Below are 17,570 nucleotides of genomic sequence, written 5' to 3' on the forward strand. Positions count from 1 at the left end.
AGTTCTTCTGTGCTGCCTTCAGTATCATGGGACTGGAAGCCTCCCCGAAAACACAACTGTGTCCAGAATTTCTCTGTGCCCAAAGACACTGGGTGCCTGTGACGAGGAGAAGGGCAAAAAGCAATACTGCTGTATGTTCACATCAACTCTTCTGCTGAAATTGTCTCCACCACGTGCATGGACTTTTCACTCCTGTCTGAATTTAGTTGGTTTTAACAACAAATACCTAAAATAATAAGGAATAATTTGGATGCAAAGGAATAATTTGTTTCAGTTGTAATACCTGTTGGCAATGGTTAACCAAAGTAAGTATTCAGGACCCCAGCAGTACCTGGCTATGGGTATGTATGAATTAGAAATTCACAGATGGATATTAATGAGTGATACGTAGAAGTGAAGTTAAGGGGATGCTATCATTGTACTGGCATAAGAGAGAGTACCCATGTCTCATCCTCACTGTACGATGCAAAGCATGATACTATGATCAAGAATTACACATTCTGAAAGTTGGCAATGAAGTCAATGAACACATTGCTTCATTTGTGGTTCACAACAGCCATTACCTGAAGAGGCTGTTAATTAATTGTTTTCTTCCTCTGCTGCTGCTTCTTCAGCTGACAGAGTGAATCTCCTACCTTAGCTTTCCTAACAATGAAAGCAGGGCTGGACTGATACGTCGCAGCACTTTGTGTCCTCTTTCCACTACCTGTTGCTTTACAAATGTTGTGGAAGACATAACATGCTAAAATCATATTGGGGATTGTAGTGAGTCAGTATGGCCTCCTGCAGACCCGGAGGCAGGGAAAGCTATGCAGAGGCCCTGGTGGGCGGGGCCAGAGTCAGGAGACCAGAGGCCCGCCCCTCAGAGGGCGGGGCCAGGGGCTAGAAGAGCCAAAGGCGGGACTCAGGAACCATTCAGGGCTGGACCTCCGGGCAGGGAGGACGTGCCTGCACGAGCTCCTCGGGGCCAAAGGGAGAGGGCCTGCGGCCGCCCGGCCAGGCCGGAGGAGCAGGCCCCCAGAGGCTCCACGCAACCCCGGGTCCGTATGCCCCAAGGAGACTACCCGGACTTCCCGGACCTACCAGGACCTTCCCGCCGGCGGAGACCCCCCCGCCTTGGAAGAGGCCCCGGGAGCGGGCTGCCCCAGAGTCCCGGCGGATCCTTACAGTGCTCAGACCCAGGACCGCCTTGCGTCTCCTGTATTGCCGCCTGACTACCCTAACGACGTGGTTATGGACGATTGGCCGGAGCCCCCAAAGGTGGATGACCCAGAGGAGACCAACCTAGGAGGACCCCTCAACCAAATGGACTGGGACCTGCCGCCAACAGAGGGTGAGGTAGGAAGTGGCCCGAGGAACGTCGCTCACGAACCAATGGCAGTGTGTTGCCATCTGGATCCCCACTGCCGGGGTTGCATGTGAGCGACCCCCAGGGCCCCGGGCCGGGTCGCAGTGGAGTGGGAGGGCCTGCGACCCCCTACCCCCTCCTTGACAGGGCCAGCCCCCCGCTGAGCCTGTCTGTAAACCCTTGTGTTGCTGCCCTGCCCCAAACTGAGGGCGGGGCCGGTGTTTACCCCTTGTGTTGCTGCCCCACCCCAAACTGAGGGCTGGGCTGGTGCTTAACCCTTGTGTTGCTGCCCCGCCCCAAACTGAGGGCTAGGCCGGTGCTTAACTCTTGTGAACTGCTGCCCCGCCCTGGACTGAGGGCCGGGCCCAGAACTGTATTATTACGTGGGACTGCTGCCCCGCCCTGGACTGAGGGCTGGGCCCAGAACTATACAACTCTTGTGAACTGCTGCCCCGCCCTGGACTGAGGGCTGGGCCCAGAACTATACAACTCCTGTGAACTGCTGCCCCGCCCTAGACTGAGGGCTGGGGTCCTGTACGGTGGTAGCGGGGAGCCGCTGACTGCCCGAACTGGGTATGGGCTGGTGCCCTAACCCCCTTTTTTGTTGCCACCCGCCCTAGACCAAGGGGCTGGGCATCACGGGACGTGTTACAGGGATGTAGACTGTCTCATTATCAATGCAATTCAGAGAGCAGAGACCATTGCTTTCAGTCTTCCCATGGCATATTCAATTCTCTGAGACAGCAGTTGAATCCTGTATTCCAGTGACCATACATGCATTGGAAAGCACTACAGATGCAAACTACTAATATTTTAAAATTTGCTTGATGCATCTTTCCAGTTTAATTAACTAAAGTTTTTTTTTTTTTTTTACTCAAAGACATTACAATAGAACCCATTTCACTATATGGTATCTGCTTCCTTTTTCCCCACACAGAACAATTTGCTATGAATTACTCAAACACTGAACAGTAACACTAAAAACTTACAATGTGAAAATAATGGGCCAAATTCAGACCTGCTGTACTGTAGTGATGAGATAAAAAGGGCTGAATGTGATCCACAGTGATCTGTGGGTCTCCTCTTTCACATTCTTGCCCCACTTCATATATCCTAAGTCGATGTCTTCACTTATGTGGTTTCAGTTTGGAATGAAGTGCTTTGCATGGTTTGTATTTCTGGAAATTTACAAACCTAGTGATCTAGACCCTCTCTGTTGTTAAGTGGCATAGCTCCATTAAAGTCGTGGTCACCAGCGTTAGGGTCTGGACCATGTTTAATAAGTTATACGTTCCCATTTTTACAACTGGTATTTTCAGTAACTGAATACAGTTTTTTGAACCATTTAACCAGTTAATTAAAAACAGTATTTTGTTTGAACTCAGTAATTTTTCTGCAATGCTGGAATTCTAAATATTGTAGCATTGTCCTAGTATAGGAGAACCAGAAAGTGAAAGCTGACTGACTATACATAAAGTAATAGTGTCTAGAATACTTGCACTGTACAAGAAGAGTGAAACATGAAGAACAGTAGAAATGGGAATTGTAGAAATAAAACTGGATTTTTTAAATTCTTTCAGTTTTACTAATGTAAGATGTAACAGATATAGAAACCTGTGATTTAAAAATATTATTTTAACCTGATACTATACCACAAACCAAATATTTCTCTTTTGGGGGTAGGTATTTTAAAATGGAAGCCTTATTGTGTGTATTTAGTTGTACACATGTTATGACCCAAAGAGACAAAGTAACATGCATAAATATACATACCCGATTTGGGTACAGTCTCGATATGGCAGCACTGAAAATATGCTACAGAAGGATCTTCTGCCACTGATCAGGACTATTCTAAAAAAAAGGAAAAAAACTTCAAAGACTAAAATTAAAAACAATCCCACAGCAAAAAAACAAAGCAAATAACAATCTTTCACAACCAGTGATTTAGCAATTAACAGCTTCTATTATTGACAATTTCCTCTTCCTCTCTTTTTAGAAGTTATCCTGTGTTCCCAAAAAAATACTATATAACTGAATCGTTTATAGGAAATTATATTGAGTTATGCTGTCTCACATCACCTACTCATCATACTGACAGATAACTGAGCTAATCTATCAAATTCTATATTGAAGTTCTATTTAATAATTTCAGTTACAGAGCAAGGAAGTTTGGTGATAAACTATTTGTAATAAAATATTATATGCATATGCTTGGTATTGGTTGCATCAATCTACCCCAGACATGTTGAGTTATAAATTATAGTTCAGGCAATTTCAAATAAGTTTATAAATAATGCTCTTTAAAATAGATCAGTAGAGAAACACAAAAACCTCATAACATTTAAAAAATGTATTCCTATTATAAAATCATAACATTATATCAACAAGAGGCACCTTACAGGCTAACATATTTTGGAGCATAAGGTTCCATGGGCAAAGACCCACTTCGTCGGATACTTCGTGATGAAGCATCTGATGAAGTGGGTCTTTGCCCACGAAAGCTCATGCTCCAAAATATCTGCTAGTCTATAAGGTGCCACAGGACTTCTTGTTGTTTTTGAAGATACAGACTAACTCAGCTACCCCTCTAAACATTATATAAGTAACTCTTCTTGTTTAAAAAAAAGTAAAACACTCCATTACTTTTTCAATATGATCCTATTACCAGATCAATCAATCAATTGATGAGCAATCAATTAATCTTAAATTGATTCAGCTCCACCAATCAGAAGCAGGACACAAAAATGGTGTCAGACAACTATTTGTAGGTTATATGGCCAGACAGGGCCTTTGTCCTAATCTAGTCTGACTTCTTGAGTAACACAGGCCATTCCCTGAATTAATCCCTGCTCCAATTAGAACATATATTTTAGAAGAAGCATACAATCTTCACTTAAAAGTCTCCATGAGCGAGCATCCAGCACAACCTTTCTTAAGTTGTTTCAGTGGTTAATTACCCACTGTTCAAATAGCTGCATTTTATTTCAAGTCTGAATCTGTCTCGCTTCAACTTCTAGTCACTGATCTTGTTCATACTACTTTCTGCTAGATGCAGGGGTGCCTGTAGCTTGTCCAGATCCAGCATGTGACGCTCAGGGAGCCTGTACTGGCACTCCAGCCCCACATCCCCTCACACAGCTGGAGCACAAGAGCCAGATCACCACTGCAGAACGTGTGTGTGTGTGTGTGTGCGTGCGTGCGCGCGCGCGCAGGGGGGAGGCCACGGGGACCCGGAACCTTACAGGCCCATTTAAGGCAAGCTGCAGGCTGGGCCTGGTCCATGGACTCAGCCTGATTGAGGGGAAGGAGGCAGTTAAGGCACTCTTTCCCTGCTTCTCCCCGAATCACAGCCAACAGGAGCGATGGGGCATGGAGAGCCACCTGTGCCCCTGAGGAGTTGCACCAGTTAAGGGCTCCCCACACCCTATAGCCCTCAAGCACCTCCTCTCCCAGCCTGCTTCTGTACCCTACCTCTTGCTCAGACCACACACTGCCAGCCAGCTGTGCACCCAACATCCCACTCAGATTCTGAACACCCACCTTCAGCTTGCTCCTGCATGCTACCTCTCACCCAGATGCCCACTCCCACCCTCTTCTGCCTCCTGCCCAGAGCCCTCACCTTCATCCTCCTTCCCACTCAGACCCTCCACCCCAGCCCACTCCTGCATCCTATCTCCCACCCAGATCCTACACCCGCATCTCCAGCCTGCTCCCCAAGCACCCCTTTCCCACACACTGAACCCCTCATTTTTTGCCTACCCCAGATCTTACAGGGGCTCACTAAATCTACTAGCGCTAGACCCCTTACTTTTATGTGGCTCCCAACTTGATTTTTCCAGGGGTCAGTGGCCCCCAATCCAAAAAGTTTCCCACCTTTATGCTAGACTGAAGAAACCTCTATATAATCAAATTTCCATTCAGCACATAGGAATAAATTGTGATCAAGCCACCCCTTATCTCTTCCTCTTTGATAAGTTAGACAGATAGATTCAAAGAACTGAAGTCACTGTAAGGTGCGTTGTCTACTCTTTAACAATTTTTGCAGCTTTTCTCTGAACCCTCTACAATTTATAACATCCTCCTTGACTTGTAGACACTACAAATGCGCTGTCTTCTAGTGCCAAATAGAGACAGAACTTAAACTCGTCAGATCCCACTGTTTATGCATTCCAATATTGCATTGGCCACAGCATCGTGTTGGGAGCTCACTTTCAACTGATTTTCCAGCATAACCGCCAAGTATGTTTTTTTTCCAGAGTCAATGCTTCCCAGGACTGAGGCCTCCAGCCTGGAAGTACTGTCTGCTCTCCCCCCGCCCGCCGTTCCTAGATGCATGATTTTGTATTTGGCCTTATTGAAATGTATAGTTTGCTTGCACCTAGTTTTATCAAGAGATACAGACTGCTATGTATCAGTGATCTGTCTTCATTATTTAAAACTCTCCCAGTTTTGGGGTCACCCGCTAACTATACCAGAGAAGATTTTGTGTTTTCTTCCAGGTCATTGATCACATGTTAAATAACATAGCAGACCAAGGCAAGATTCCTGCTGGAACAAACTAGAAACATACCCATTCAGTGACTTCTTTGTTCACAATTACATTTTGACACCTACATGTTAGTCAGGTATTAATTCATTTAATGTGTATTACATTGGATTTTGTTTCATTCAAGTTTCTCAATCAAAGCATTATGTGGTAGCAAATCAAATGCCTTATAGAACTCTAAGGGCTTATCTACAAGTCCTCACCTTTGAAGGGGTCATGTTAATCAGGGCGATGGGAGATTACTAATGAAGTGCTGTGGTGAATATGCAGCACTTCATTAGGCTAATTCTCCCCCATGGCAACTTTGAAGTGTCAAAATTTTGGGGCATAAAGGCACTTTGAAGTGTCTGCAGCTACACGCACGCTGGCACTTTGAAGTTTGACACTTCAAAATTGCTGTGGGGGAGCATTAGGCTAATGAAGTGCTGCGTGTTCACTGCAGTACTTCATTAATAATCTCCCATCATCCTGATTAACATGCCCCCTTCGAAGTTGGGAGCAAGTGTAGACTCAGCCTAAGTATGTTACATGGACACTGTTACCTTTAGCACCAAACTTGTAATTTTTGAGGAGAGAGCTATCAAGCTAGTTTGACAATATCTATTTTCCATAAACTCCTAGTGATTAGCATTAATTACTGAAGATAATGAAGACGTGGATGTGAGTGGATCAGTGAAGATCATTTTCACCAGCAAAACCTGATAAACTCCACAAGCCACAGTAACAGTAAACAGCTGACATTTTTAATATCTCCTCTATCCTCACTAATACAGGATTGTTTACTGCTTCTGAACACTGTGAGCTTATGGCGATGGCAAAGAATGCTAGAAGAAGGTGATCTGTAAAATTCTTGCAACGGGCTGCACTCTAACTGCCTCATGCGGACTCTGACCGTGTGCTCTAAAAAGCACTGAGTCTGCATTTACATGGGCCCAAACAGGTCTCTGGTTGGCAAGCAGACTGTGCCTCATCCAGTCACTTTCAGAGTCTGTCATGATGCCTGTGCACTCTCCAGGCTTGGTGAGTGCAATGCTCTATATGTAGCAGTAAAACACAGACTTTAAAAATCCCCTTTTGGTTCAGAATACTGCCGACACTTAATTGCCAATCAGACTTCCGTAACCCTTTGACTCCAGTGCCTTATACACCAACCTTGGTGCCCTCTTTTCTGTATCTGCCACTGACTTCAGTGGGGCCAGGATTACAGCCCTTACTTTTTATTCTTTACATTACATTGGTCAGTTTGGTGGAAGCTCAGTACAAGAACAGTTTTAGTCTAGTGTCCATAAGTATCATGGACGTCTACAGGGCTGAAACACAAGCTATTTTAATTAAAACCGCAGCTAAGCCCTCAGCCAATGTGCTATTCTATAGCACCGCCACCTCACTAGCCCAACGGCCTCCACGATTCCCCAGTATTCTGAAGCCCGTGCATGTGGCTGAGAGTTGCTTCATGCTGCTCTTGGCAGCCACTAGGGTTGGGGCGAGGAGGAGGAATCCTGAATGGCTGAGGTTAGTCTTCCTTCTGGAACATTACATTGTAGCCCAAATATTTTATTTTTCTACAAAAATGTATCTGAAAAAGTGAAGAGAATATTTATGCTGCAATAATAAGCAAAGGCAAAATATTTACTAAGAATAACCAACTGCATACCAGTGGGAGGATTTCTTACAGCATAATAGTATTATCTCATTCTCTGTCCTAGTGCCAAAACACCTCTTATCTTACCTGTCATGAAGACAGCACTTTATAAGATGCCTTAATAGTACTAAAGTCAGTTATACACCAAGATGGATGTGTTTTTCACATTTGAGAAAGCAAGTCAACAAACATAAAAGTTGGCATGAGATTCCTTTTCTCCTCACCACTGCGTATTGCCAAATGATTTTATTACTCAGAGAAGTTCCCTCACTCACTGAAAGCCTTGTTTGCTGATGTATGCAGCTTGGCACTGTTTTTCAGGCTGACATCAGAAAACATCTCTGAATTCTGAAAACCACAATCTCCACCAGACACACTCTCCCTCCCTGCCCCCAGCAGCTTCTGGAAATCCAGCTTTTCCCACCAACACCTACTATACCTCCCTGAAGACATGATATAAAAAGAAAACCAAAGTTGTGCCTTCACATATCTACATGCAGAGAGAGCTATGGCACAAGGGGATTCCACCAAGGAAAAGAAGAAAATGTATATATTAGGAATCAAAAAGGAAGCAAACAGATTCCAGAGCAACTTGGTGGGGGGAACCTACTACTTACTTTTCCCACTTAATTTTGCTCCAGGAGTCCCCTTTGCTTCCATAAATTGAGTAGGACTCTGATCCCACAAAGTTCTGGAGATAGATGGGATGTGTTCTGACTCCATGGTAATGGTCTCTCCTACCTGCCATTTCAAGGAAGCTTCTTCACCAGAACTTTAGGGTGTTGGCGCACGTTATGGTTTGGGGACTGAATGTGAAGCAGCAATGAACATCTACTGCCCATCAGTGCATCCTCTGCTAATCCTGACTATTTCCTTACATAAATCTGACCACAAACTGCTAGGAGAAGCATAGACTTGCTGAATCTGTTCCATGGCTGCCCATGCACAGCTGCCATTGGGGTCTAGGCAGGGAGGCCACAGGAGTTATACTGAGTGCTAGTCCTTTCACAGGGACACCCCTCCCTACCTCTACCTCTGCCTCTGACCCAAAGCATGTAACCCCCTTGGCCACTTCACAACATGACATTGCTAATACAGTAAACGCTTCCCTATCCAGCAGCCCCGGGACCAGGAGTTTGCCAAACACTCAAATATTTTAGATAATAGAGAGGTATACATAGCAATGCACAACACTAAAGAAAAAAATAGATTAGATATTAAGAAACAAACAAAAAATGTAGGTAGAGTACTTTGCTTACCAGCAACAGTAGTAGCGCACACTGTAAACTTACCCTGTATTTGCTGTATTTACTTTCACTATACTGTATTTATGGAAAATGTAACTAAAATTTACTCATGGTTAAAATGCCAGTTATTTGAGAGTTCCAGATGTTAGAATGCCAGATACGAGTTTACTGTATACACATCAGGCATAAAGAGAGCCATAGCTGCTGAGGACATTTTCAAAAGCAACAAAACATATCTTTTTCTTGATCTGTCTGATGATCCAAGCAAGAAGAGCAGACAAATTTGTTTCCTCCCTCCTCCCAGCCCTCCCCCGCAAATGTGTATATGTAGAGGAAGGTGTTCTTATTTCCAAAACAACTCTGATTTACTGCTGAGGAGAAAACATTTTCAGAGATTTGAAATGTGCACCCATGTTTCTGGACAAGAAGGGAAATAACTCAGCTGACTTAAAAAGAGGAAGAATTAAAATCTTGCTTTGCTCTTTCTCAAGCTCCTGCCCAGGGAAATTACTGTGCTGATAAAATTCTGAGAGGACTTCTGGGAAGCAGAACCATGTGATATGCACTTCAACCTAGTTCGGCAGCCCAACCCTGGTAATTAAGTTTAATCATTGTGGCTTTGCTGCCGTGCACCAAAAAACAATGGCTGAACACACTATCCATGTCAACGGGGAGGTTTTCATAGAACCATAGAAATGTAGGGCTGGATGGGGCCTTGAGAGGTACAATAAAGTTATGGCATTCTGGTGTCATCCATCCTCAACACACGGTGAGTCCTGGGTACTGTGATGCACCATGCCTGGTTTCAATATCTTCAAAGTGGCTGTGTTCCAGAACTTCATTACTAATAACTTTATCCTTTCATTTAATGGAGAGCATACCACACAGGTGTCATACATGTAAATCTTCTAGAAGCTTCCTCTCCCGCCTATAGCAGGACCACTTCTTGCTCCGTCCAATTCCTTGGACGGCACAACCGCTTTATACAAGTTATCAGGGTCTGATGCTTAATATCATATTGCTGCCAGAAGCTATTTGATAGTGTGCCAAATGATGAACTGGCTATGTTGATGCAGCTTGTCAGATACTTGTCCATAGTAGCAACATTTGACAATGTGCTGCCAAAAGAGAAGCAGCATGTAATAGCATTCAGCTGTGTGTTGCTGATGGTGACTTTTGTTTTTCAGGGGTTTTCCCCGGTGCTGGTTTATACAGGATTTTAATCTTTTTCAGACCAGCTGTCCACCGGTGCTATTTTGCAGACTCTGCAAATCTGTTTATAATCAATTGTATCTCTCGAGTGTGTGGCTATAGAGTAGTCACTGGCATAGAAAAGTCCATGAACAACTTCTCAAAGATCTCATGAAATATTTCAACCTGTTCAGGTTGAATATTTTCCAGAGGACCAGAAACATATGCTGATCCCAGCATTCAGCTCTCTTGCAGAGTCATCAAGCTGTGCTACAGAAAAAAGTTCGAACAGGACTGGGCCACTTACACAGCCATGCTTTATACTATTAGTGATAGGAAATAAGCCAGGCAGAACAACTGCTACACAAATTGGTCCACGCATTCAGTCATAAGTAGCCTTGGCATACTGGAGATTTTTCTCTGCACGGCCAAACATATGTCATCGTTGCCGAAGCCCAACTCTACTGAAAACGTCGAATGGGTTCAACCAACAGGCTCATGTAGACAACGTAACGGCCCTGTTGCTGTGTTCTGATTTTCCCCTCAATCTGATGAGCTACTAATGTCACGTTTACCATTCTTTATGCTGGCCTGAAACTGCACTGCAACAGCACGTGATTAGCAATACTGCATAGAACATGACAGCAATAACCTGGCCAGAACATTTCCAGCAACTGGGCATAATGAGATGCTGTGATAACTACCCCAGTCAGATGTTTTATTTGAAATATGGTGAGAACAGTGATGACTCTGAAGGCTTGCAGAAAGTCTTCATATATTGAGAAAGGGTCTGAGCAGTCACTTCACAGAGGTCTCACCTACGAACTAGAATATGTCTGCATGAATGTCATCCAATCTGGAGCGCTGCAGTTCTCCATGGCACTAAATACAGCGTGGACTTGGTCGAGGGATGGAACAGTGTCCATGTTGTCATATGTTGGCTGGTTCACTACTCTTATTAATTCCTCATCTACAACGTTGGATGGTGAGTTCAGAAGATCACTGAAATGCTGTGGCTACCACCAACAGATTTTTCTTTTCAAAATGGTGAATGTTAAGTAATCCATGCTCCTTACAGGCCAAGGGGTTGGGTGTGTAGGACCATATATATCTTTCAAAGCAGCAGAGAAGCCCTTGGTTTCATAAAGCTGGAGTTCTTCTGTCCTGATATTTCCCAATGATACTGCTTATCTCTTAGGTTAGATGGAATGTCAGGGTACACTTCTTCTGTATGGTTACTGTGCCTACGGGAACACAGAATTCAAGAATCTGATGGGGCACCTCAAATTTATTTAGTGAGTTGCTCTTGAATCTCCAGGTCACTGTAACCCTAACAGCATTCCAGTGCAAGAAGTGCCTGTAAGCAAGTAAGGGACCAGAGCGTAGGCAGTCTTACCTAGCAATCACAGTTGTGGTGAGGTCTGCCCACCAGGAACAGCAGGCTAGAGTTAGAGGAACTGCAAGATTGGGTGCCAAAAACCAAGAGGCAGGGTCAGAGTCAGCCTGGGAGACCAGATTATTAGAATCAAAAGACAGGATCAAAGTCAGACTATAGTCAGAATGGAAACCAGGGATGGTACCAGGTTAGGATCATGAGATAGGAGTCGAGAGTTGAAGTCAAGCTGGAGTCCGACATCAGTCGTTGAGGCAAAGTGTAACACGGTAACAGGTCAAAGTCTGTGTGGGTTGCCCAAACAACTGCCTGGGGGCAACTTTTGAGGTTAAGCGGGGACACTTGGACAATCAGACGGCCCCAAGGTACTATCACCCTGGGTCTCCTGGGTGGTACTTCTTTGCAGTGCCTATTCTCCATTGTACTTCCCAGGTGTGCTCCTGCAGGGTGCTCTAGTGGCACTATGGGACTGGTGACTATCTCAGAGTCTTCAGTCCTAGGTTCAAATCCCTGTGCCCTTATAAAGGCATACATTGGTATCTGGTAGTGAGTTCCAAATGGCCTGACAAGCTAAATGTACCTCGACTTGTTGTCATACGTTATATGATCACTTTTAGACATAGATTACCAAAAGAAAACTAACACCACCCTGATCATTAATATAATTGCACAGTGTATGTACTGAGAACAAATTCAAACATATCAGAAATTGTTACCAAAATGTGTTTGCCAGGTAGATCTACAATTACCTCACTACAGGTAATAGGATTGTGGCTCTGCCATGTGGAAGGCCCCTCCAAAGTACTCTGAGACAATAGGAATGCAAATTAATAGAAGGTAAGGAGGACCATCAAGACAGCAAGAGGAGGTGACTGTAGGGAATAAGGCCAGCATGAAACAGATCACTAGGAAACTCCATGTCATCTTCCTCACACCCTGAATGAACTTTATTTAGAGGGGGAGTTAAGGGAAAGAAATCTTCAGAACAATCCATTTCAAAGGTTAAATGGATGACAGAGAGAAGGACAGAGAACCCCACGTGACCCTTCACCTATGAAGGCAAAGAAACTGCACTTTGGATTTTGTGGGGAAGTCTGACCACTGGGGTTGGTCAGTTTTCTTGCTGGAAGGTACCTTTAAAGGGAAACTTCCTTAAACAAAGCTTTTGTCACATCTTAGCCTCCAAAAATCACTTCTCATTTCTATTTGCTTGTACCTTCTATCTGTTTCTAGCACTATCTTTTATAATTGATCTCACTTAAAACTCTGTCTCCTTTTGCCTTAATCTTCTGCTTTTGGGCCCTTAATAATGTCCCTTTGAAAAACTGCCAACTCTCCTCAGCCGTTTTACCCCTCAGTTTAGCTTCCCATGGGACCTTTCCTACCAGCTGTCTGAGTTTACCAAAATCTGCCTTCCTGAAATCCATTATCTCTATTGCACTGTTTTCCCTTCTACCCTTCCTTAGAATTGTGAACTCTATGATTTCATGATCACTTTCACCCAAGCATCCTTCCACTTTCAAATTCTCAATAATTTCCTCCCTATTTGTTAAAATTAAATCTAGAACAGCTTCCCCTTTGGTAGCTTTTTCAACTTTTTGGAATAAAAAGTTGTCTGCAATGCAATCCAAGAATTTATTGGACAGTCTGTCCCCTGCTGTATTAGTTTCCCAACATATACCTGGATAGTTGAAGTCCCCCATCACCACCAAATTCTGGGCCCTGGATGATTTTGTTAGCTGTTTAAAGAAAGCCTCGTCCACCTCTTCCACCTGGCTAGTGGGCCTGTAGTAGACTCCTAGTAGGACCTCATCCTTGTTTTTTACTCCTCTGAGGCTAACCCAGAGACTTTCAACCCGTCCATCTCCTATGTCCATCTTCACCTCTGTCCAAGTGTGTACATTTTTAATATACAAGGCAACCCCTCCTCCATTCTTTCCCTGTCTGTCCTTCCTAAGCAGGCTGTACCCTTCAATACCAACATTCCAATCATGAGTATTATCCCACCAAGTTTCTGTGATGCCAACAATATCATAGTTGTATTCATTTTCGTACTTCCAATTCTTCTTGTTTATTTCCCATACTTCTTGCATTTGTATATAGGCATCTCAGACATTGATTTGGTCTTGCCTCCCAGTTTTGCCCTGGCCCTCTTTTTACTCTCTCAGTGTATAGGCTAAGGCACAAAATGAGCTCAAACTAGCTACAAGCATAAAGGGAAACAAGAAGGCTTTTTACAAATACACTGGTAACAAGAGGAAGACAAAGGAGAGGTTTGGGCCATTGGTCAGTGAGGAGGGAGAAACAGTAACAGGGAATTTGGAAACGGCAGAGATGTTTAATGATTTCTTTGTTTCGGTCTTCACTGAGAAATCTGAAGGAATGCCTGACATAGAGAATGCTAGTGAAAAAGGGGTAGGTTTAGAAGTTGAAATAAGAAAAGAACAAATTAAAATTTACTTAGAAAAATCAGAGGTCTGCAAATCACCACGGCCTGATGAAATGCATCCTAGAATCCTCAAGGAGCTGATAGAAGAGGTATCTGAGCCTTTGGCAATCATTTCTGGAAAATCGTGGGAGATGGAAGAGATTCCAGAAGACTGGAAAAGGGCAAATATAGTACCCATTTATAAAAAGGGGAACAAGAATAACCCGGGAAACTACAGGCCAGTCAGCTTAACTTCTGTGCCAGGAAAGATAATGGAGCAGGTAATTAAAGAAATTATCTGCAAGCATTTGGAAGGTGGTAAGGTGATAGGGAACAGCCAGCATGGTTTTGTTAAAAACAGATCATGTCAAACCAATCTAATAGCTTTCTTTGATAGAATAACGAGTCTTGTGGATAAGGGAGAAGCGGTGGATGTAGTATACCTAGACTTCAGTAAAGCATTTGACACGGTCTCACATAATATACTTATCCATAAACTACGCAAATACAATTTAGATGGGGCTACTATAAGGTGGGTGAACAACAGGCTGGATAACCGTACCCAGAGAGTAGTTATTAATGGTTTTCAAACCTGCTGGAAAAGTATAACTAGTGGGGTTCTGCAGGGGTCTGTTTTAGGACCGGTTCTGTTCAGTATCTTCATTAACGATTTAGATATTGACAGAGAAAGTACACTTATTAAGTTTGCAGATGATACCAAGCTGGGAGGGGTTGCAACTTCTTTGGAGGATAGAGTCATAATTCAAAAGGATCTGGATAAACTGGAGAAATGGGCTGAGGTAAAGAGGATGAAGTTTAATAAGGACAAATGCAAAGTGCTCCACTTAGGAAGGAACAATCAGTGTCACACATACAGAATGGGAAAGGACTGCGTAGGAATGAGTACAGCAGAAAGGGATCTAGGGGTTATAGGGGACCACAAGCTAAATATGAGTCAACAGTGTGATGCTGTTGCAAAAAAAGCAAACATGATTCTAGGATGCATTAACAGGTGTGTTGTGAACAAGACACGAGAAGTCATTCTCCCGCTCTACTCTGCGCTGGTTAGGCCTCAGCTGGAGTATTGTGTCCAGTTCTGGGCACCGCAGTTCAGGAAGGGTGTGCAGAAATTGGAGAGGGTCCAGAGGAGAGCAACAAGAATGATCAAAGGTCTAGAGAACATGACCTATGAAGAAAGGCTGAAAGAATTGGGCTTGTTTAGTTTGGAAAAGAGAAGATTGAGGGGGAACACGATAGCAGTTTTCAGGTATCTAAAAGGGTGTCATAAGGCAGAGGGAGGGAACTTGTTCTTCCTTGCCTCTGAGGATAGAACAAGAGGCAATGGACTTAAATTGCCGCAGGGGAGGTTCAGGTTGGACATTAGGAAAAAGTTCCTAACTGTCAGGGGCTACGTCTACACGTGAAGCCTACATTGAAATAGCTTATTTCGATGTAGCAACATCGAAATAGGCTATTTCGATGAGTAACGTCTATACGTCCTCCAGGGCTCGCAATGTCGATGTTCAACTTCGACGTTGCACAGCACCACATCGAAATGGGCGCTGCGAGGGAACGTCTACACGCCATAGTAGCACACATCGAAATAAGGGTGCCAAGCACAGCTGCAGACAGGGTCACAGGGCGGACTCAACAGCAAGCCGCTCCCTTAAAGGGCCCCTCCCAGACACAGTTGCACTAAACAACACAAGATACACAGAGCCGACAACTGGTTGCAGACCCTGTGCATGCAGCATGGATCCCCAGCTGCCGCAGCAGCAGCCAGAAGCCCTGGGCTAAGGGCTGCTGCCCACGGTGACCATAGAGCCCCGCAGGGGCTGGAGAGAGAGCGTCTCTCAACCCTTCAGCTGATGGCCGCCATGGCGGACCCCGCTATTTCGAAGTTGCGGGATGCGCAACGACTACACGGTCCCTACTTCGACGTTGAACGTCGAAGTAGGGCGCTATTCCTATCCCCTCATGGGGTTAGCGACTTCGACGTCTCGCCGCCTAACGTCGAAGTTAACTTCGAAATAGCGCCCGACGTGTGTAGCCGTGATGGGCACTATTTCGAAGTTAGTGCCGCTACTTCGAAGTAGTGTGCACGTGTAGACACGGCTAATGTGATCAAACACTAGAACGAATTGCCAAGGGAGGTGGTAGAATCTCCATCACTGGAGATATTTAAGAAGAGGTTAGATAGATGGCTTTCAGGAATGGTCTAGAAAGTGCTTGGTCCTGCCATGAGGGCAGGGGGCTGGACTCGATGGCCTCTCGAGGTCCCTTCCAGTCCTACTCTTCTATGATTCTATGATTCAGCTAAACCACACCAGTGCTGTGCTTGATTGTTAACTCTAGTTAATCTGTCAAGCTGCTTGGTAGTATATTTCTAAAAGGAACAAATGAGCCTTAACATTTCACTGGAAGATCCAGGAGAGGGCTGGACATCACAGAGAACAGGGTTTGGGGGAAACTGAGGTCTGGGGGTTGTTGGGATCACCTTGCCAGATGTAACCAAGGCTGGTGGAAGCTAGAGTGTAGCAAGGACATGACAAGAGCTTCTGGAATCCAAACTGCTGAGACAGAGCTGCTTGAAAGACACTCAGCACATGCCTGTCTGCTGTTTGGTAGTGTCCAGAGGAAAAAACACAATAGCAGAGCACTTTGAAGAGTTCAGGCTTATGGGGAAGAGAGTGACAACCCCTCGCTGATCTGACTTGCACCACAGCAAGTGACAGTAATTCTAACCAGGAGGAAGAGCTGAGAAGAAGAGTGGAACATAACCCCTGCCCATAAAAGGAGTCAGACACCTATATTTTTTCAGGAATCACAGCTGTGAAACCTCTCCTGGAGCTTGGCGCCTAACCAGGCTAGCTCCTCCTCAAGGGAAAAAAAAAAACAAACCAGAAAGACATTCACTGCTTACTATATACAATAGCCCAGTGGCAGGCCTAAAGTGGGAGTTTGGTGACCTGTTCTCAAATCCCCCCTGATTTGGAATGCAAGTGTCAACTTGGATCTCAAGGAGTGACCTAACCATCAGGTGACTGAACCAGTTCTTCGTGAGTCTTTCATTACTGATATGAAGTAGAACAGCTTTAACAGAGGGAGGGGAGAGGGAGAGAACGCAACCCCAGAGTAACCAATAACTGGGTCTTAGGGCACTCTTCTAGGTTATGGGAGGCATGAGTCTGAGTTGTTACACCAAATCAGGCAGAGTGGAGCTCTGAAAACTGGTCTCCCAATAGGAGTGCCCAAACCACTGGGTATCCTGATACACTCCGCCACCCACCACCTGCCTTTCTTAGCTGCCTTTGCGCTGATTTGGTGAGCTCTGACTCCACCTGCTGGTTTGGGGCCTCCAGGCAAAACTGGGCTTACATGTGAGCCATGGAACTAAGCAGCTGGGATGCACCAGGACTCAAGCAATAGTGCATGAGCCTACAGGTGGAGGTTTAGGTACCATAAGGACTTTACCAGTAGAAGCTTTAGTCATGCAGGAAATGCAGGTGCCCACAAGGTTAGGGAGAAGCTAAGAGAGGTTCAGAGGATGCCCCTAGTACCTAAACATTGGACGTAGATGTCTGAAGTGTCAGTCAGACACCTCAGTCCTTTTGCAAATCCAGACCTTTGCCTCTCTGTAACTCAGTTCCCCATCTGTAAAACAGGAATAAGAAAATTTACCCATCTTATAGGGTGTGGTGAGATGAATAAATACACTAAAAACTGTGAAAGGCTCAGATACTACAGCCATGGGACCCAGATGAGTACAAGAGAC

At 44.7% G+C, this 17,570-nt stretch overlaps 1 protein-coding gene across 6 annotated transcripts in view; it reads right to left on the reverse strand.

Annotated features, from left to right (window-relative positions):
• Nucleotides 1-17,570, reverse strand: part of CABLES1 (Cdk5 and Abl enzyme substrate 1) — a 125,429-nt gene that overhangs the window by 34,233 nt on the left and 73,626 nt on the right. For all 6 annotated transcript variants that reach the window (XR_012644439.1, XM_074987300.1, XM_074987301.1 and 3 more), the window contains one exon: nt 3,122-3,199. Coding sequence is in view for 5 of the 6 variants with exons in the window: in XM_074987300.1 (XP_074843401.1) it covers nt 3,122-3,199 (78 nt within the window). In the remaining variant the exon portion in view is untranslated. The remainder of the gene's footprint in view (nt 1-3,121; nt 3,200-17,570) is intronic.

This window comes from Carettochelys insculpta, chromosome 2 (genome assembly GCF_033958435.1).
Source record: "Carettochelys insculpta isolate YL-2023 chromosome 2, ASM3395843v1, whole genome shotgun sequence".
NCBI classification, from domain to species: domain Eukaryota; kingdom Metazoa; phylum Chordata; order Testudines; family Carettochelyidae; genus Carettochelys; species Carettochelys insculpta.